Source organism: Phyllostomus hastatus, unplaced genomic scaffold (assembly GCF_019186645.2).
Source record: "Phyllostomus hastatus isolate PE091 unplaced genomic scaffold, TTU_PhHast_1.1 phas_contig_1, whole genome shotgun sequence".
NCBI classification, from domain to species: Eukaryota; Metazoa; Chordata; class Mammalia; order Chiroptera; family Phyllostomidae; genus Phyllostomus; species Phyllostomus hastatus.
In genome coordinates this window covers 20,774,815-20,797,162 of record NW_025333498.1, presented here as the reverse complement: position 1 = coordinate 20,797,162, position 22,348 = coordinate 20,774,815, and the positions used below count along the sequence as shown (strand labels likewise).

The following is a 22,348-nucleotide window of genomic DNA, read 5'->3' as shown; positions in this document are numbered from 1 at the left end:
TCTCCTTTGCTTCTCCTCCTTTGTGACCTCTTCGTGTCACAGCCTCTGGAGCTCAGTCCTCAGACCTGTCCCTCATTCACTCTTTCCTCTAACCGCTTTTTAGTGATTTCTTCTAGTCTCATCACATTAAATACTACTGACAACTTCCAAATTCTTGAGTCTGGACCTCTCCTCTCATCTCCAAACTCATTTATTAAAGTGCCTATTTGACATCTCCACTTAGATATTTAAAAAGCACCACAAACTCCACATGTCTAAAACCAAACTTGTAATCCTCACCACCACAACCAACACTTCCACTTCCTCTCCTCATGGACCTCCCCATCTCTGTCGATGGCAATGTCATCTTTTTGGTTGCTCAGGACAAAAATGTAGAACTATCCTTAACCCCTGCTATTTTTCATACCTCATAGCCAATCACTGAGCAAATTCTGTTGCCTTTGCCTCCACAATACATTTAAAAATACGACCACTTCTCATTACCTCCATTGACAGCACTCTGTACAAGCCACCACCCATTTCCTGTCTGGATTATTGCAATAACCTTTTCATGGGTTTCCCCGCTTATACACTTGCCCCACTGCAGTCTTTTCTCATCTCAACAGAATGGTCACAGTGATCCAGTTAAAATGTGAGTTCTTTACTCCTTTGTTAGAAATTCTCCAATGGCCTCTTGTCTCAGAGTAGCCATGAGAGCATTTAAGTGTGACTTGTCTCCTAATATGCTTCCAACCCACTTGTTCTGTTCTAGATACAATAGATTCCTTGTTATTTTCAAACATGCCAGGCACATTCATACCTCAGGATCTTTGCACACCTACTCATCCCTCTGCCTAGAGTACTCTACCCCCAAATAGTCTCACCTCCTTAAGTCTTCATCAAATGATAACCTTGTCTTTCCCAGATCACCCTATTTAAAATTACATCCCCCACAATATTCCTGTACCCCCCTCTGAATTCTTTTCTATAACCCTTAGTATCATGTATTTTGTCTGACTCCACCCCTGGTAGATATGGTATATTCACTGAGGTATTCTCCTGGCACACAGTATGTACTCAAAGATGAATTGTAAACTATTAAAGTTTCTTAAAAGCTACATGTCTTTTATATTAAGAATTTTAAACAGTTTTCCAGCACAATAGTAGAGACGATATTCTACTGTAAAATGTGTATTTATTTTAATAGGGATTCAACTGACCTTGAAACCAGTCAATTCTATATTAGTATTTAACTGAGTCAGGAGATTTAATTAAAATAAGATCATACGTGACACACCATGATAACTGTTTAAATAAAAATTACAGTCATGATTTGCCATCTCCAAATATACATTCTCTCAGGTAGTCCAATCGAGCACCCTTTGTTGACAGCACCATAGAGTTCCATTCAAAATGAGGGATCTGTAAAACAAATGTAGTAAAAATGGACATTTTAAGGCAACAACAAAAAAAAAACATAAGGAAAGACTTCTAAGCACTACTGAGCATATCCGCAGGAACCCTATGAAATTAGTTTACAAAAACATAAGCCTTTGAACCCTTTTTGGAATCCAAGTGGGTCTTTCTTCCTGACCAAGCCCAGAAGACATTCTTCTGCCTCACAGCTTCCTGTGACACCAATAACAGACAGTTTTTCTGGGTGTCTTCCCTACTTTCATGCCCTAGCCTTTTTCCCTATAGCTCTATCCATCTGGTAAGATAAATGTACGAACAGAAATCAACAGATCTTCTACAAATAAGAAATGATTATTTTTATTTACTATTCTTAAAAAAATGGAGGATGTTTTATTTCAGATATTTTAATACAATTTTTTTAATATAAAAAAGATATAATTCTAGAACTTTAACATTAAAAGGAAACAAATGTACAGGTAAGGTCTCCTACGTCTTTTAGAAGCTGATTTTCCTGAGTGTCTCATACCTGAATTACACGATAGCCCAAAATTTCCAAATGTCGTTTTTTCATTGCAGATTTTCCTTTTAAATGAGGGACGTTTTTACAAAAAGCTCTTAAATCCAAAAATTCCAAAGCAATTCTACATAAGATAAAAATAAATAATTACTTCTAAAATCAAAATGAAAAACAATAATTATAACCCTTTCAGCAACAAGGATGCATGTTTATAAACCAACAACAGCCAAATGAATATAAATGAGTATACCAAGTTATTTTCTACCTAAATTAGTAATGATATGCCTATTTATTATAATTATAACAAATTACACTAAGCATTTCCATGTTTTCAACCATTTGTTTCTCTGTTTAATATATACTTACTCTGCACCTACTATATGTAAGGAAGGCATAGTGAAGAATACAAAGCTAAAGCAACACAGCTTTGGAACAGTGTAAGTGGCTAAATGCTATCAGAAAAGCAGAGAGGTATGGAGCCTCCAAAGAAGATACTATTTGCTTCTGCTGAAGTCACTAGAAGATTAGCACCTTAGAGAGATGCTAGACTTTAGACAACAAAAGACAGCCATTAAGGCTGAAAGCACAAAGAAAACCAAAGGTACAGAGGTAGAATGCATGAGATTGATGAGAAGCAGATTCTTCTACTCCGTAAATCTTTGATAAATGAGTTCAAGTACAATATTGAGATGACAAAATCTGAAACTAAAAAATAAGTTACCTTTCAGTTCCTGGTGGCAGCCTTGATCCAACTCTTGGGGTATTTGGTTCCCAGTGCATTTCTGGCATTTTTCCCAAAGTTGTATTATGACTTCCATAAGGAAGAGGTTTTTTTCTTTTATCCAAGATGCACTCAAAATCTGTAAGTACAGGAATCAACAGTATGAAGGTAAATTCTTACAGGTAAAAGTTTAAGATATGTTTTAAATACACACACACACACAGACATGCATCATACACACACACACATAAAAAGAATAATGTACCTCCCTAATTATCCAACTTATAAGATTTGGTCCAACGGCACCTCTGTTTGAAAATCAATTAATAAAAATAAATCAGCAGGTATCAGTAAACTATATTTAGCATGGGGCTATATTTAAGCACTGGACTAGGTCAAATCACATTAAAGAGTTATATTCTAATCCCCTGAATTCTGTTGGTCACATTTGGAGGGAGCTATGCCAATGGATCTGAAAACAAGTGAAGATTCAAGCATGTATCCTGTCTTTCCTATCTGAAGTGTACATATCATAAATGGTCGATATGATAAATTATTTTTAGACAAATTCTAGCTAATAAATTCAGAAGGAATGTTAGATGTAGAATATCACTACTTTGCTCCCTCCAATGAATCATGGATGTAGACAATGATTTTAATGGCCACTAACATCAGTAGGTAAAATGCTGATGGGAGAACCTCCTAATGGATGAGCTGATTGGACATACAAACCCACTGATGGATCGTAATATAATAAAGAGGAAGACAACCAGCCTTGTGTGTCTTCTGATATGATGCAATAAAAAATACATACCACTTAAAAAATAGTCTGACCAAAAAAAAAAAATCTAGCCTAAATCTAATTAAACTTGAAAAAAAATCTAGCCTGAATCTAATCAAACCTCTAAATCTAACTCCTGGCTTACAGGAAAAACAGGGGATGTTGATGCATGTTAAATGACACCATAGGGTTGCAACTGGAGAAGTTTAGAATATTTAAAAAAAATTGAAATACATAAATTGTAAGGAAAAAGGAGAGAAAGGTAGTAATTTGTCTTTTTAAAGACAAATAACTGAATACAATGTTTGGATCCCACTTTTACCAAATCAACTATAAAGTAAAAGAAAATTGAGACATTTGGGCATTAGCAAGCTATTTGACCTTGAGAAACTATTGTGAAACTACTGTAGGTAGGGGTGGTGATGGTGGTGTGTTTAAGTTTTTAGAAAACCATCCTTATTTTTTAGCCACCCATTCTAAAATGATATGTAACCTGTGATTGCTTGAAAAGAAGCAAATGGGACTCTGGTGAATGAGCATTGATAATTATTTCTGCTAAATGTTGATTCTCTCTATTTTTGTATGTTTGAAATTTTCCCATAATAAAAACAATCATAAAAGTATTTAAACCAAGAAAAAAAGAAACAATGAATGAAAAGGTAGCTTTAGTTATCTACTTTTTACACGTAAGAGAAACCGGGTAAATGAAGCCTTTTCAAATCTAAAGATGAAATATAATTCTCTCATTAAGAGAATGAATTCTGGAGCTAGAATAATTAGGTCTAACCCTGGCTATCCCATTTGCCAGCTATATAACCTTGAAAAAATAATATTGTCTCTGGGCCTTATCTGTAAAATAGCATAACTTATGCTTCTTACAGAGACATGAATAAGTTTATTATATATGAAACACTTAAGACAGTGTCTAACATCATAAGCAATATGTGTGTATCAATTATTATTATGTTGTTATACGAAACTGCAGCATTGTTGGACAGATATACATGCCAGCAAAAAACCCCTGAAGTATCAATTATATAAACTACAGAACACTCATTCAATAAAATGTTATACAGTCACTAAGAATAGTGTATTATCACTGTTGGCATAGAAAAATATACACAATATATACGCACAGAAAGTTACAAACACTACAAAATAGGCCATTTTTTATTTTTAAAAAGTCAGTCAGAAATAGAAAAACACACCGAAAGTAAACAGTGCTTATATCATGGGTGATTTTTCTTTTTTATGTACCCTTTCTGGTTTTTCTGATAATCATGCATCATATGATTTTTTTTAAGTGAGTGTTTTTTAATACCTAAAAAGTAATGTTTTCAACCTGTAATTCTTACTCATACTACATATTATCTTAATTATACCACATTCTTATATATAAAATATTACCTATTAAATCTTATTTTTAATGATTTGCATAGTTTTACACAAAAGTAAGACTGACAACAAGATGTACAATCAGAACTGAACTACAATGGGCTTGTGATGCAATAATCCTAACTTCAATATTAATTATATGTATGATTTTGCAACAGGTTATAAGCGACTTTTTTCTTTTCACTTTTCTGTATTTGCCAAGTGTTTTACAATGGATATGTATTATTTCTAGTTTGAAAGAAACATGAACAAAACAAACAAACAAAAAGAATAAAGTGCAATAATGGAGATAAAGAGCCGGCCACAGTGCCTGTCACAAATTTGATGCTCAATAATTTTAAATTGTATGAGATGGGGTTACAGATCATTTTCATATTCATATTTTAGTGTGTCTCCTTCTGTGAGCATTACCTTTATGGGAGTATAGTCCATCTGGCAAACAGTAGAGATATAAACAAGAGTAGAGCTATCTTTTAAAACAACCCTCTGGCACAGACTACAAGTTGTTGCCCAATACCCAATTCTTCTCTTCATTTTTAAAAGAGTCCTACCTGTCAGCTGGGTATGTGGCCACCCAGAGTAAAAACCACCTTTTCTAAAGTCACTTGCAACCAAATGAGGCCACACAGTATAATTTCAAAATGGTATGTACAACTTCAGAGAACTGTACTCAAAGGGACACCCTTCTTTTTCTTTTCCTCTTCCTCTTCCTCCTCCTCCTGCTCAGACTATAAATGCGTTGGCTGGAACTGGGGCAGTCACCTTGGACCAGGAAGTGGAAGCTACATGTCAGATTATAACAAAATAGAAGGATCCTGGATCTCTAATGTTTGCGGAGCTGGCACCCCAGCCCTGGACATCCCATGTATATGGGAGAAGGAAATAATTTTTGTTAAATCCCTATTATTTTTGGACTTTTGTCACTCATAGCCAAACCTGATACTAACACAAAACCAAACAGCTGAGATTACGTGTTTTGTAGGTGAGGGTTGTAATGACTACCTGGTTCAGCCTCCTGCTGAGCACAGAAATCACCCATACACACACACACACACCATCATGGGATCATCCAGCTGCTGCCTGAACATTACTGCTTCAGAAGGCAGCCCATTTTCAACTTTCAACAAGTCTTTCATAAACTTCTCCATATACTGAGTTCAAATCTGCTTCCTATAATTTTTACCATACTTACCCTTGAGATAGAGGTATCTAATTCTCCTTTCGGGTAACAATCCTTCAAATATTTTTTAAATTTTATTGAACTTATTGTAGTGACACTGGTTAATAAAATTATATAGGCTTCAGATGTACAATTCTAATAACATATACAATCCTTCAAATATTTTAAGTTTTATGCTCTCCATAAGACTACTTGTTTTCAGACTAATATCCCTAGCTTTTTTAAAATAAAATTTATTTTATTTTTAAAATAATTTTTTTACAAAGAAACAAGCAAAATATAACCAAAGACACTGAAATAGGGGACAGACTGACAGTGACCAGAGGGGAGAGAAGAGGGAATTTCAGGGGAGAATGGGAAGGGTTTACAGGAACAAATATAAAGGACACATGGACAAAAACTAGGGGGAGGGTGGTAATGGGAAGGAAGTGGGGAGGGCTGGGTGGGTGGGCTGGAATGGGAGTGAAAGGGAGAAAACTGTACTTGAACAATGATTAAAATAAAATTTAAAAAATAATAATTTTTTAAAAGATTTTATTTATTTATTTATTTTTAGAGGGAGGGGAGGGAGGAAGAAAAAGAGGAGGAGAAACACTGATGTGGGAGAGAGACATCTATCAGCAAACCCCTAACTGGGGACCTGGCCTGCAACCCAGGTGTGTGCCCTGATCAGGAATCAAAATGGCAACCTGCTGGTTTGCAGGCCAGCATTCAATCCACTGAGCCACACCAGCCAGGGCCAAAATAAAATTTATTGAGCACTTACTATGTTGTAAGGGCAGTGCGAAATGCTCTTCATGCAATAAGTTGGTTAATCCTATTAAGCAGATGTTGTTATCCTCGTTTTACAGGTAAAAAAACTAATAAGCTTCAGAGGTCTAGTTTAGGACCTTGCTCAAGGACTGAAATCCATGTAGCCCCAGTCTTCCCTAGTTCTTTTGAAGGCCTTCATTTCTAGGCCTTATTTGTCACAAAATGAACACTGAAAATAAGAAGACAATATTAAGATGTGTCCAAAGGACAAAATACAGTAAGACTGCCAATTTTCTTGTTATTATTAACAATATAGTTTAAAGGAGTATTTGAGTTTTGCCAACCATTTATATTATTAGCTTCTATCAAGCTTATAATCCTTTAAAATATTCTGTGTGTATGCAGATGTTTTCTAAACCTAATTTTAGAAAATTTATGTTAATTCTCTTAAAATTTCATTTTTTCACTTAGCTTACTACTTGAATTTTGCCATTTTTAAAAAATTTTTTATTGCCATCAAACATATCACCTGGCCTATCAGCTTTGTCATCCTCAACTAAATCAGAATGACTTCTACAACTACACTGAGAAACAAGATCAGCCAGGTTAGAGCTGAGCACATACCTATGGAGATCCTTATCCAGGGTGATAATCCAACATAGTTTTTGAGATGAACTTAAAACAGTGACACTCACGTAAATAATTTCCCTAACATAAGGATACTGAGTGGAAAGGACAGACTCTCTTGAAGATCCAGAAATGTCCAATGGATCTAAATCTGGGTTTTATGTACTTAGACTTGGTGAAAGACTGACCTTAAACTTTTTTTTTTTTTTTTGCTGGTTCTATTCCATCAGGACACACGCCTGGATTGTGGGCCAGGTCTCCAGCAGGGGGCACGTGAAAGACAACCACACATTAATGTTTCCCTCTCCTCCTTCCCTCCTTTCCCTTCTAAAAATAAATAAATAAAAATTAAAAATATAATCTTTTGAAGAATAGCAAAATGCTGGGTCATGGGAACTTCACTGTTGTTTTCTATTTCTGTGTTTTTGGAAATTTTCAAGATAATTTGAAAAAAAATTCTTTAAAACCTTTCTTAAAATTCCAGTGAATGCATCAATAAGTGGATGAAGCAGTTGATGAGATAATTAAAGACTCACCTATTGTATGGTAATAAGGTGTAAGAACCGAGGCTTTTACACAATTCATTCCTCCTAGTACCTCTGCTAACATTTTATAAATCTGCTGCTGTGCTCCATTCAGGCTGCCAGTATCTTCATGAAAATAAAAACAATTAGTTCACTTAAAATAATCAGTTTTTGAATGAAAATCATCCAGTTCTACAAAGTGAAAAATAAAGAGTAGTATTTCCAACAAGAGCTTCAATGTGATAGCATATGAAATGACACTAAATGCAGTATAACACAAGTGCTTTGCACTCTACCAAGAGGTTTCGTGTCTGAAATATTAAGAAATTCTTGTAACACAAATCTCACTTACAAAATGGTTCCATTAAACAGGTCATGGCACTGTTGGGAACTCTGGTGTCATAGGCTTAAAAACAGTAACAATGCACTACCATAATAATTTACTTCAGAATTAAATTTTACTTTCTGACCCAAAGAAAACACAAACCTTTGTTATAATGCTGTTGACAGAAGCGGTCATGAAACCACGGAATCTGATACTCAGGGCACTCCAAGCAGACTGCTCTATTTAATTCCATAAGACGAACCTGGACCCTTGTACTTAGCGATGAACATAAAACTGAAATAAAAATATAGATTAATGGATTTTGATGGCTTGGATGTAGCAGAGACAATCCATTTGTTCACATTCACTTATGCCCATTACTGGCTGATACTTTTATTCTCATAAAATCATTTCAGTTGCACACACATGCTTTACATTTTTTCAGTTACTACATTCAGAGGCATGGTTAGGACCAACTTCTATGTTGCTTCCACTGATTATTAACTTTAAGACTACATTTCAAAAATACTACCAAATAATTTTCATTGATTTAATATTCCCCATTGAGGAATCTATCTCCAGGGAAGAAAAATGAGGTCAATGATTCATGTATAACAATCATTATTTGTAATAACAACCTCTAAGATAGATAAACTTTATTACCTCCATATAATGGCAGGTTATGTACACAAAAAACCATGACATCAAAAACTATTTAATGGCATGGAAAATTATTCAAAAAACAGTTTAATGATAAAAGGTAACTTATAAAAGTGAATACATAAACAATCCAAATTCTGTTTTAATAGATATATAGATATACACATAAGAACAGGAGAAAGGCAGAAAAGAAACACTCAAAACATTAAAAATCGTAGTTTCACATGGTGGTAAGATTGAGTGATCTTTTATTTTCTGTGTTTTCTGAGTTTTCTACAACAAGCGGGAAGTACTTCCACAAGCAAACAAAAAAATCAACATTTTAGTGCTTTAGTATAGGTAGAACTGAAACTTGAGTCAAGTACAAATGATAATTTAGTAAAATGTAGATACATACGTTCAAGTTGAGAATCCAATCTGCCTAAGAATTTGATGTTAAAAATTGTCTTTATGAGATCTTCTGGAAAATATTCATGTATGGCCAAATAGAAACCAAGGAACACCAACATGAGAGGATCCAATATACCTAAAACAAAAGTAAGATTTTTTAAAAAAATTATAACACACAGCCACCTCACATATACATAAGCAAACACTTTATTCAGGTACGACCAGGTTTTTAAAAAATGATGCAAACACAACCTTGCCAAAACTAATCTATATTGTCACAATACTGTCAGTGGTGAAGTGGCACCTCTGGGTGGGGGTGGAACAGGAAAGGGGACAGGGAGAAGGGTACTGCAGTGATATTCTGTTTCGTGGCCTACGTGCTGATTCCCCAGGTGACTCAGTTTGTATAAATTCATACTATGTGCTAAGGATAAGTAAATGTTTCTTTATTATTACAGAAACTTCATAAAAAGTTTTTCAATTGCCTTGAAAAGAAAAAGAATTCAAACATGAACGTCAATAGTGTATATAAGAAGAAGTGACCCCGGTGTCTATGTACTGATGATACTAACAGTGCTCAGAATGTGTTAGGTATCACTCACTGTAGGCACTTTACAAATATTAACTCATTTAATACATTTTTAATTGATTAGGTTGTTTTTTTTAGAGAGAGTGAGGGGAAGGGACAAGGAGAGAGAAACATCAATTTGTTGCTCCACTTACTGATGCACTCACTGGTCAAATCGTGTACATGTCCTGACCAGGGGTCGAACCTGCAGTCCTATGTCAGGACAACACTCTGACCAGCTGAGTTACCTAGCCAGGACAAACATTAACTCATTTACATCTCACTTCAGTATACAGTAGAAATGGTTACTATCTCGACTTTACAAATGAGTGCAGAGATACACAGAAGTTAAATGACTTGCCCATAGTCACATGGTTAGCAAGTGGAGGGTAAGATTCGACCTGGACAGTCCAGCCTGGAGCCTGGACCACTATACTATGCTTCTTAGTAGGGATCTCAGATTTTTAGGCTGAGTGTGGACATGCATGAAGCTCAGATCTCACCTGGCACCGCCTCCCTTACCTGCCACCCACCAGCCTGATACACATCCCAGAGAATAAGGCTTGAGATAATTTAGCTGATTTGCCTCATTCCAGAGATATTTCTGATGAAAAGGGAAAGGGTCATCCAGAAGGCCCTATTGCAGCAATATTTTTGCAAAGTACAAAAAAAACCCCTGAGTATTTTCTTTTGGATTTTTTGTTGACTTTACTTAATAAAGCAAGATCAAGGTAAGTGAGGAAAATACTCATAGTGACAATCTCTAGCAACAAAGCTGATCTGTCAAAACAAACATTTATTCAAAATAAATTATTACTCCATTAGTTATTTTAAGTTGTACTCATAAAGATCTCCAATAATTTTCAAACATTCTCTCAGTAAGTCTTTTAAAAAAATAAAAGCTGTACTTCTCAACCTTTTTAGTCTTATACCCTTCATTCTGAAAAAAAAAAAAAAATCTAGTATCTAAGCCTCTATTTAGAGAATATAGGAAGAGATGTACTTTCATTTCCTTCTGAAACATGACTGAACTAAGAGAGCATATTCTAAGACCAACTTTCAAGTCTCATCTTTCTACGTACAGTTGTGTTACTAAAAATGAATGTATATAAATGCCACACATGCATACACTCACTCATATATAAACAGACTTTTCACAGTCCCATTTTACTTGACTATTAGCAGACACAATAGAATCAGATACGGTTAGATACTATCTGGCTTATAGATCCCACAAAAATGTAGCCAAGTCTATGAACATGATACTGATACAAGTAATGTATTTGCTCTGGTCTCACGCCAGCTTAACTATTAAAACAAGAGAAAGAATCAGATACTATGTGTCTCCAGATGTGATACAAATATTAGATACACAACACCACATACAAGGCATTTTTGCTAAAAATATTTCATCTGAATCTAATCAAGCATCTACTCCTAACTTCTAGTTTACTAGAAATACTGGAGACAAAGAAGCAAGGTTTTAACAAAAAGCAATCAGAGAAATCAATAATGTGAATAACCGACAATAAATAGCCAATATCTTTTTTATGGCCAATATCTTTTATTAAAAAAATAATCCAAAGAAAAAAGGGAGAAAGTGATGTAACAACTCAATATTAGTTGCTTTAAAAAAAAGGTTATAAAAGGCAATTTGGTAAGATTTGGGGAAATCTGATTATGCTATAGATGGTACTTGTTCATTTTCTTAAGTATGATATTGAATGTCCTTATAACCTCAAGTATTTGAGGTATTCAAATAGCTCATCATACATACTCACATGTGTACACACAGGCACACACAGCCACTGTGGCAAAATGTTAGTCACCATTCAAAAGACAGATTTGGGTACAAAGTATACAGAAGTTTGTTATATTATTTCAATTTTTCTGTATAACTTGAAAGCTTTGGTAAGAAAATGTTAGAACAATACAAACACCTTTCCCCCAAATGAATCTCGAGCAAAAAATAAAACCAAAACCTCAGAGAATATTCTAGACTCTAAGAGATCCAAAAAAAAAGCAGCCACATGAGTGAACCTAGAATGGATCCTGGGTAAACAACCACAGTATTTTGTATTTTGGGAATGAAGGTGATTTACACATTAACTGTATGCCATATATTAGGGGAGTACTAATTTTCTTAAGTGTGATAACAGATTTGTGGTGATATAGAAGTTCATTATTCCTAGGAAGGTGTATGCCTGAGTAATTAAAGGTGAAGGGTCACAATGCCTGTACTTTACTTTGACATGGCTCAGAAAAAACAGAGCAAGAGAGACAAACAGTAAAGCAAATATGGTAAAATGTTAATGATTATTAAATCTATTCAATGAGTATATAGGTGCTTCTTGTTCATTCTTTCAATTTTATCCATAACTTTAACATTTTTCTTAATAATAAAGTTTCAAAAATGAATACAAACTTTTTTTAGGTATAGCACCCACAGCTATTACGGTTGCCCTCTAAATGAGAAGTATCAGCAACAGTATCCTCCCACCTACTCATTCAACTTAGTACCAAACAATATACCTACATAAGTAAGGGTTAAGGTGTTGAATGCAAGTTCCAAAAAATTCATCCCTTTGAGGTGGATCATAGTTCAAGATGCTAAAAGGCAGAATAATAGAAAAGATCGAAAAAGGATGGATCTGTACAAACAGAACAAAAAATGTTTAGTTTAAACTTCAGTAAAACAAAATTGTAACCTAATTATTTTAGGTAGGAGTGTTTTTTTAACATGTCTATAGTTAAATGAACATGCCTATAGTTAAACAATGAATGTATCACTCTGTTTATTAATTTTTCCACCCTGGTATAATCTATTCTACCCTACCATTAATTTCTAGTAACTCTGAGTATTATAAAGAAAAGTTAAGTCAGATAATTTACAAATTAATTTTGTTAGGTATAAAAATCCCACTCTAGAAATTCACTAGTCATAAAAATGAATGGGAAACAGTATCACTAAAATATATATCAGGGCATTTTATAGACTTACATAATGTAATTAATGGAGTTTCTTAGTTTATAATCACCAGAATTTATCTGTCTTTCATTCACTTTATTTCACTATTCACTCATTCATCCAATACTGCCAAGAAATATGCTAAGCAAATAAGACACACTTTTATTTTCATTTGAGAGAAATACTAAGTAAAAGCCTTACCCTTATATATACAGTAAATTTTGTGAGCTTCTCATTTAACACAAAAGGCAGCATTTTGTAAGTAAGTTCCAGGAATGAATTTGTAGGAAGACACACTGACAATTTAAGATACAGTACACCCTAAACACAGCTTTGAATGAACTACAGATCCATTTATCCGCAGAATTTCTTCAATAAATACTATAAATGTACTTTCTCTTCCTTATAATCTTATTTTTTTTCTCTAGCTTACTTTAAGGATACAGTATATAGTACATATAACATACAAAATATGTGTTAATCAACTGTTTATGTTATCCAGTCAACCACAGACTATCAGTGATTACATTTTGGGGGAGTTAAAACTTACATGAGGATTGACCACATTATTCAACAGTCAGCTGTACTGAAGTCAGTAGATACCTTATAATTTTCTGTTTCACACTACTCTCACACTTTTGAATGTAATTGTTTTTAAACAGCAAAAGTAGTATCACAGGATTACAGAAAATAAGGAAAAGGGGAAAAAAATCATTTGTACTCTAATATCCTAATACAACCAGTATTGCTTTAAGTATTTTCTAGTCAATGAAATTTGATTACTGATCTTAACAGTCTGCCCCTAACTGCAATGCTGGAGAAAAAGGGCTTAAGGAGAGAAACAACAAATTACTGAACCAAAAACCAGACTTTAATTTCTAAACTTCAAATTCTAATCAAGTTCTCAAAGTTTTCATGATAAGCATTTATGTTTTTACAAGTTGACAACTATATAAAACTATGTGAAGTTTCAAATTCACCTTTTCAATCTGCTGAAGGACCACTGAGGCTATCTTATCAAGCAGCAAAGTATTGAGGTAGTTACTTCTAGAGATAAAGGATGCAATTCCTGCAACATTTATGTAATTAATTTGATCCATCAAACACTGCAAAGTAGCAATTGTATCTTCAAGAAGTGACTCAGCAAACCAGTCTCCTTTCAAAGATCTAAGTTCTTCCCATAACAGATTCAGATTGTTGTATTTTTGTAGTCTCTGATGACCATAGTGATCTAATTTTTGAAGTAGTTTCAGCTGTTTTCCAGTAGTATTATCCAGATACACGTGACCATACTGAATCCATCTCAAAACAGATGTGGCAAAACTATTCAGGTCATTTAGGTCACACTGTGGTAAAACTGCTTCAATTCGAGATATCCCCGCTTCATCTAGGTGAGGAGATGGAAGCATAGAAATAGCAGAGACCAGGACAGAGATCTCACTAGGTTTGACACTAATTTTCAAGTAACTATAAAGAAAAGAGGGAGAGTGAAAAGAACAAAATTAATACATCAGTAACAAAAGCCAAAACATATAAAGTAACATATATAATATGAGTATGTAATTATTATAATTCATAGGTGGGATAGGCTAAAAATACAAGTTAATTTAGGAAGGGCTAACTAATTCAAAGATGACATGTCCATAAAGAGTTACTAAGGGAAGCCCTAAGATAATCTAAAGCACATTCCAAACTTTTTATGCAAAAACAAAACCACAGTTGCTGCAAACAAAAGGTCAATGTCAGAACATCATCAGAATATTTCTTTCCAGTGCTGTTGCTAGAGACAGAATTTGGACTAAAGAATTTCTGATATGACCTGTCAGGAGCTGGTACCCAGTATAGGCACTGCCATACAGTAATCACTCAATTATATTGGTTCTTATTTTACTTTTGCTATACAGGAAGTCTAGCCTTAAAAAATCCCAGAAAATACATACAATTGACTCCATTCTCTCTCTCTTTTTTTGAAAATTTAAAAAGATTTTATTTATTTATTTTTTAGAGAGAGGGGAAGGGAGGGAGAAAGAGAGGGAGAGAAACATTAATGTGTGGCTGCCTCTTGCACACCCCCTACTGGGAACCTGGCCCACAACCCAGGCATGTGCCTTAACTGGGAATGGAACCGGCGACCCTTTGGTTTGCAGGCCAGCACTCAATCCACTGAGCCACACCAACCAGGGCTGACTCCATTCCTTATTCTGACTTTCCCAAACCTCCATGGTAAGATTCCTACCACCAGGACAGCAGCTGTTAAAATCAAATAAAAAACTGGGAGCTTTTAAAGAATCTTTAGGTTTAGAAGTACTAGAAGATATAGTCAAATCTAAATTAAAACAAAATTAAGTTACTTTTTAAAGTAGTAAATAAGCATATTGACATAAACATAATATTCAATTCTAGCAAGAGTACACTGATACAGGTATTCTCATTCACTATTTGTAAACTTTAAAGTTGCTATAACCTTTCTGGAAAGTAATTTAACAGTATGGTTGAAGAACTTTATAAGTATATCATTTGACATGATCCCTGTTGAGGGAACTATACTAAGAAAATAATCTAAAATGTAGGCAAAGACTTGTGTGACATTATTAATCATATTTTTAATGTGGCTAAAATTTGAAAACAATCTACCCAGTGATGGAAAAATACATAAATGAATTACAGTAGTCATATGATTGGTAATATCCAGTTGTTAAAAACATTTACAAATAGGCCCTGGCTGATGTGGCTCAGTGGATTGAATGCCAGCCTGCAAATCAAAGGGTTGTCAGTTCAAATCCCAAGTCAGGGCACATGCCTGGGTTGTGGGCCAGGTCCTCAGTAGGGGGCATGCAAGAGGCAACCACATACTGATGTTTCTCTCCCTCTCTCCTACCCTTCCCCTCTCTAAAACTAAATAAATAAAATCTTTTTAAAAAATCATTTACAAATAGTTCTAAATGACGTAGGGAAATGGTGGTAAGGTTAAATGTGGGAAATAAAATAAGAATCAAAACTGCATGTTCATGATTCTTAACTATGAAAGAAAAAATATGTATGTACATACATATGTATGTAAGTATATACCACAAGGAAATAAACCAAATGTTCACAGTAGGTGAACAGTTTTATAAATGACTTTTTCTTTCAAATTTTTTTTCATATCAGACAGGTAACGTACTGACATCATAAAAAGATCCGACAAACAAAAATTCATAGACACAGACAATGGTATGATGGTTGCCAGAGGGAAGGGGGGTGAGGGAGTAATAAAGAGTAAAGAGAGTCAAATATGTGGTGATGGAAGATTTGACTTTAGATGGTGAGCACACAATACAATATAAAGATGATATATCATAAAATTATACACTTGAAACCAATATAATCTTATAACCAATGTCATCCCAATAAATTTAATTTTTAAAAAAAGTTTGAGGAACAGAGGGAGATAATAGCATGAATACCCAATCATCATGTATACCCAATCATCGCCCTCTGAACTAAAAAAAAAAAACCTTATGATTTTTACATAATATTTGGTGCAGTGCCTGAGACAGTACTGAGTAAGTACTGAGTAAGCACTCAATGAGTATTTTATTTATAACCATGAAAAATTAATACACTGTCTTATATATAAAAAAGAAAGCCCCCCAAAGCCATATCTAATTGCAGAATTGACTCAAGGGATAGAACTCTCAATACTTCCCAACACTTGGGAATACTTGTGATACTTGTATAAAAATAAACCCCCAACAAAATCTCTCTAACCTCCAACTGATGCTTTTCCTTGAGATTCATCCTCAAATTCCAAAATTTACATCTGCATGTGTGTTTATTTATATCACCACATAGCCACCAGCATGGCTAAAATTAGGAAAAAAGACCAAGTGTTGGGAATATTGTGAAGCAAATGGAACGCTCACATTCTGTACATGGGAAGTGGCTAGTCCAGTCACTGCATACTCCTTGGTAAATATCCACAGAAATGCATACGCGTGTTCACTAAAAAATATGTACAAGGATATTATTCATAATAGCACTACTTATAATAGCCAAAAGCTGGAAATAAATTAGATATACATCAACAGAAGAATGGATAAAAAAATTAACTTTGTTATATTCTTATGAATACTATACTGCAAAAACATAGGTAAACCTCATAAAAAATTGAGCAAAAGAATCTACACAAAACAGACAAATTAATCCAAGGAGTTAAGAGTAGGGGTAGTAATTAACCTGGGGGGAGGTTTGAAGGGAACAGGATGATGAGGGGATATATATTTTATGTAGATTATAATTCAGTATGTTAAAAAATGTATTTTTCTACTTTTTGATGTTTTCTCCCTCTCCCCCTCCCTTCCTCTCTCTAAAAATAAATCAAATCTTTAAATAAATAAATAAATATAATTCCAGAAGCTATTTATATAAACATTTATATGAACTAGTTTAATTAGATTAAGTGCTTTCACACAATCTGTACTGAAGTGGGGACAGGTAATTCTGAAGCATAAGCCCCTATGATCTTACATAACATCTCCCAACTAATTTTTTGAAAAAAATTTAAATTATACAGACATATAAGGGCTCCCGCTACAAAAATTACTAAACTTCACTCTGGCCAGGAGGCTCATTGGTTGCAGCGTTGTTCCCTACACTGAAAGGTTGTGGGTTTGATCCCAGGTCAGGGCACACACGGGAGGCAACCAATTAATGTTTCTCACAGTGATGTTTCTCTTTCTCTCTCTCTCTCCCCACCCTCCTACCTCTCTCTCAAATCAATAAACATATCCTCAGATGAGGATTTTTTAAAAATTTAAAAATTAAAAAAAGAAATCGTAAACTTCAACATCGTAACATTTGCTTCAATCTTTTTATAAAGGAAATGAAACATTACAGTTGAAATGAAATCTTCTTTGACACTCCCACTCTTATTTTTTTTCTATTAACATACCTATAGCAAACTGAATTATATCATTTCATTGAAGTTATTATTCTGACCTTTAAAATGGAAATTTGTAATAGGAAACTCCACTTTACTATAATGAAAGTCAATGGAAAACTGAGTAACTCCTTAGCTGAAATGTGAATGCTACATTCATAAAAAAGCAGAGAATTTTACATTATAAAGGAAAAATTCTGTATGAAAATACCTTTTCACTAACATTTCCTTTATATATCTTATTTTTAAAATTACACATAAAAATTTAATTAAATTTATTGGAACTACATTGGTTAGTAAAATCATAGAGGTCTGAAATATACATGTTTGATACATGATCTGTATATTGCATTATGTACCCACCACCAAAACTCAAATCATCTTCCTTAAAACAAGCAAGAAGACAACTGAAGGCCCATAAATATGAATGTTCCTAAATTCATATCACCTTCTTCAGCAGCTCCAATAGTTTCATGATTATTCTATGCCTGCAGGCAAGAGAATGGCTTGACTTTTACTGTTCATGCCCTAGGGAACTCATCACCTTACTGGCCTCATTTCCATTTCAAAATATACCAAGTATAAGCATAGGCAGAATGGGCATGGGGAAAGTAAGTGTCAACATTTTTAATAAGCTACCTAATTCTAACTCCAAAAGTTCCACAACTCTTTACATAATTAAACAAAACTAGATTACAACTTGAAAGATTAGATAATAAATAAAAGACTCAACAAACAATTATACTTTAATCTTACCTAAGCAGTAATTCTCTAAGTCTCACAAAGAGCTCTTTACTTTGGAAATGTAGACAAGTCAATGCTTGACTTATCTTCAATAACTCTATTGGTTTATAATTATCCAAATTCTTATGCAGAATTGAAGCAATTCTAAAAAGAATGATAAAACATGTATTATAACCAGTTCATTCATTTATTTATTAAACATTTACTGAGGAGCTCCTGCCATGCCAGACATGCTCTGTGCTAGAGAAACAGCAATGAATGAGACAAGATTTTGTGTTCTTGCAGAGCTGTTCAAGATGGTGACAGAACCGTTGCCAGGTGGTACTAGACTTAGTGGGGAGGAGGGGGATTATCACTTCATAAGTTATGTGTCTAACCATTATGATGTACACCTGAAACTAAATAATACTGCACATCAAATGTAACTGAAAAATAAACATAAATTAATTTTAAGCCCTGGCTGGCGTAGCTCAGTGGATTGAGTGAGAGCTGCGAAACAAAGTGTCACAGGTTCAATTCCCAGTCAGGGTACATGCTTGGATTGCAAGCCATGACCCTCAGCAACCACACACTGATGTTTCTCCCTCTCTCTTTTTCTCCCTCCCTTCCCTCTCTAAAAGTAAAGAAATAAAATCTTTTAAAAATTAATTTTAAAAAGATGGTGATAGAAATGTAACAAAATAGAATGAGGTAAGAGCTATCAATGAAGTGGGAAATATTTAATTATCAACAGTAAGAAGAGAGAAAAGCATAGATTTACTTCCTAAATAAAAAAATCTCACAGAACAGAGCCATTAAATTCCAAAACCTCCGCCCTCAAAAATCTTTACCAACAGTTACTAACAATTAGCAAAACTGATTTAATTTTCTTCCTTAAATCTACTGGCCCTCTAATACAGATGCTTAAAAGCAATGGGAAATGCTAAGAAACAGTAAGTTGAAGGAATAGGACAGGTGGAATATTTTTAAAAAGGAATATATAATGATAATAAAAAATTACATTACAGGGTATGACACAAATAACATCCTTTTTTAATTATAAAATCTTTCATTATGAAATCATAAGTAATTCTGTAATATAATAATATTACACTCAAGCACACCATATGACATTTCAGGTAAAATGTTCAAATTAAAACGATAAATTATCACACCCATATTATCACCCTACCAACCACACTCAAGCAGCCATTACTTCTGCCAGACCCTGTATATAAACTGAACTATGAAAATTCTCCTTCCTAAATTTCAAGTTAACAAAAAAGTCCAGATATGGTATGTGATTTCAAGGTAACAACTGTGGTGTGAAACAATTCAAGCTTACAGACATGTTAACTATTTAGCAGAAACTGTCCTTTTGAAAATTAGGGTCCTGCTCTATGCTCTCCACTTTCCTAGATTATGACACTCTGCTTCAGAATAACAACAGTAGCACATGAAATGAAAAAGGCTATAAACAATTTTAGAATCTCTATTTTGAAAAACAGCCTTTTTGGAAATAAAGAATACCTTAAGTGTTAATTCCTCATTTCTGCAAAACCAACAGCTAGATTATAGGGGAAAAAACGTAATTTTCCCTCAAAAACATAGCTACTACTTATGAATGACAACTGAACTTAGCAGCATGAATTTCAGGAAGGACTACTTTTTGATCAGACGTGAATCTCTGGTTTCCATCTCTTCCATTGCTCCCATCACTGCCAGGGCTTGCTGGCCGGTCAGCTCCTCTGACATCAGTAGTATAGTTGATTCAAGTCTAGAAGCAAAGAGAAATATTTTTATGATGAAAAAATTATATTAGTTTATTAAAAATATTTTAAGTAACAGTCCTCAGGTAATAAACAGAAAAGAAATAATATGAAGAAAAACTGAATTCAAATATGTATATAGTTTCAAAATCAGATAAAAATACTTTTTTTTCAAAGTAATTAAGGTCTAGTATAATCTAATCTTAAACTGTCTTTAAAAATAGACAAGTTTTTAAACTGATTTTCAAATTAGATAAGGTTACAATGGTAATAAAAATGTAATAATTCAGTGAAATGATTCAGTATGAGAGCTAAAGAATTAACTGACATTTTAACAATATCCCGATTTTTTTAAATTGAGTAAGATTTGATCAGGTCAGTATATCTGCACATTAACAGAAATCTTGTATACTTAGTAGTTGCTGTAACCCTCTACACTGAAAAATTATAAAGATGGTCCATTCTGAAACCATCCAAAGTAGTGTAGTAATAAAAAGTATTTGAATACTTGTCTTTTAGAAGACAAGCCCAAAACATGAAATCTGAAGACATCAGGATCAACTAATTTTCTACTCACACTACTCCACACCTCCTCTTTCAGCAGACTCATCAAGCCCAGCTACTAACAGCTTTTCCCCGCCACTGCAGCCCACATTTTCCTCACTTTTCGGTCTGCCCACAGCACTCACTGTCTGAATCACTAATTTGAATATGGTACTTAATCATAAATTATATTGCAGTGTCATTGTATTCACATATTTCAATTATATATTTCTCTCCTCCCAATTAGACTATGAAGTCCTCAAAAGCAGGGACCCAGTTAAATTCAACTTTTGTACTACTTTAGCATGAGATTTTAACAATACTTTGTGACAAAAAAAAGATTCCAATAAAATTTTGTAAAATAATTATGACCTCATCTTGATACAGTCTCTTAAATTGTATCCTTAAATTTCTTCCAATACAATTCAAAGGATTCTTAAAAATAAAACTCTCCATGAAGTATTGGCTAACAGAGTAATGATGCTGATACTTCTATTATGCAATTCTCTGGAACCCCTACTTAACTAACCCACTAATAGTACTTTTAAGTTTGTTCATATCAGTAATCACATACATAGTATTTGCTCATTTTTATATCTTTAAAATTTCTATCTACATTAGTATCTGGAAATACTGGAAATTCTTCAAATATGGGAGCTAGATCAAATGCACTGAAGCCTGACATGAGAATATATGCCAATGTGCATACTAAGTGCCTCTGATGATGAATGTGAAGCCAAAGCAAAAAATGGTCCATTGTTAATGGCTATTATAATTCTCAATAGTCCACAGCCTGCACTGGGTTGGGAAGTCTTATATTTGTGTTAAAGCCAGTCTCATGGCCCAGGAACAGAGAATAGAAACATTTAAGTGGTCCCAAAAAAGTCAATAAAAAAAACCTAAATGAAAATAAAAACACTTAAATGGTGTTCTCCCCCATGCACCATTATGTTGACCACCAGGGGGTCACTGGCCCCGTTTCAGAACACAATAGCAGAATAAGAGTTTGAGGTATAAATAAGAATAATCACAGAGAAAGAATCAAGAAACAGAGCATGTAAGATTATTTCCCATTCTCTTGATGAATGGGTTAATTTTTGTGCCTTCCAGGACTGCAGGAAGATTTAAGCTTAAAGACTCCATAAGTTCTCCACAGAAAAAATAAAGCATTTTTAACTAAACTTACTGTGTCTTTTCTTCAGGTCCTGCCATGGGTCCCAATGCTACAAACAATTTCACAAAGCTAGCAGGGTGATCAAATAGAGGAATCATTTCGGTTAGCCTCTTTTTGGCCATTAACACAAATTCAAAACTATGAAACTGTAGAGAGTGGTATAGACTAAGTATTTTACTGATTGACTCCAAATCAAGGTTGTTCATGTTGCTTAAAAACATCTTATTACACCTTTCTAATAATGGGTAATAACTGTATTTAATATTTCGAAGAAATTGTACTATTCTTCTTGCAATGTTGACCTGGGAAGAATCTATGGTGTCAAAAAGACGTTCTGTTTTGTTCACTAATTGTTCTTGAAAACGTTGTGATGTTAAAGAAGATATGCTAACCATCAAAACAGACAAGGACCTG

General features: G+C 34.0%; 1 protein-coding gene across 5 annotated transcripts in view; it reads right to left on the bottom strand.

The window, feature by feature from the left end:
• Positions 1-1,145: 1,145 nt before the first annotated feature.
• Positions 1,146-22,348, bottom strand: part of FASTKD1 (FAST kinase domains 1) — a 53,494-nt gene continuing 32,291 nt past the window's right edge. For 4 of the 5 annotated variants that reach the window (XM_045831400.1, XM_045831393.1, XM_045831386.1 and 1 more), the window contains 11 exons: positions 21,947-22,345; positions 20,115-20,225; positions 18,482-18,613; positions 13,785-14,271; positions 12,373-12,487; positions 9,276-9,404; positions 8,381-8,512; positions 7,906-8,019; positions 2,634-2,772; positions 1,922-2,036; positions 1,146-1,401 (listed from right to left, as the gene is read on the bottom strand). In XM_045831400.1, coding sequence (XP_045687356.1) covers positions 1,306-1,401; positions 1,922-2,036; positions 2,634-2,772; positions 7,906-8,019; positions 8,381-8,512; positions 9,276-9,404; positions 12,373-12,487; positions 13,785-14,271; positions 18,482-18,613; positions 20,115-20,225; positions 21,947-22,345 — 1,969 coding nt within the window. In that variant the 3' untranslated portion in view covers positions 1,146-1,305. The remainder of the gene's footprint in view (positions 1,402-1,921; positions 2,037-2,633; positions 2,773-7,905; positions 8,020-8,380; positions 8,513-9,275; positions 9,405-12,372; positions 12,488-13,784; positions 14,272-18,481; positions 18,614-20,114; positions 20,226-21,946; positions 22,346-22,348) is intronic. The other variant, XM_045831411.1, reaches the window with a different exon arrangement.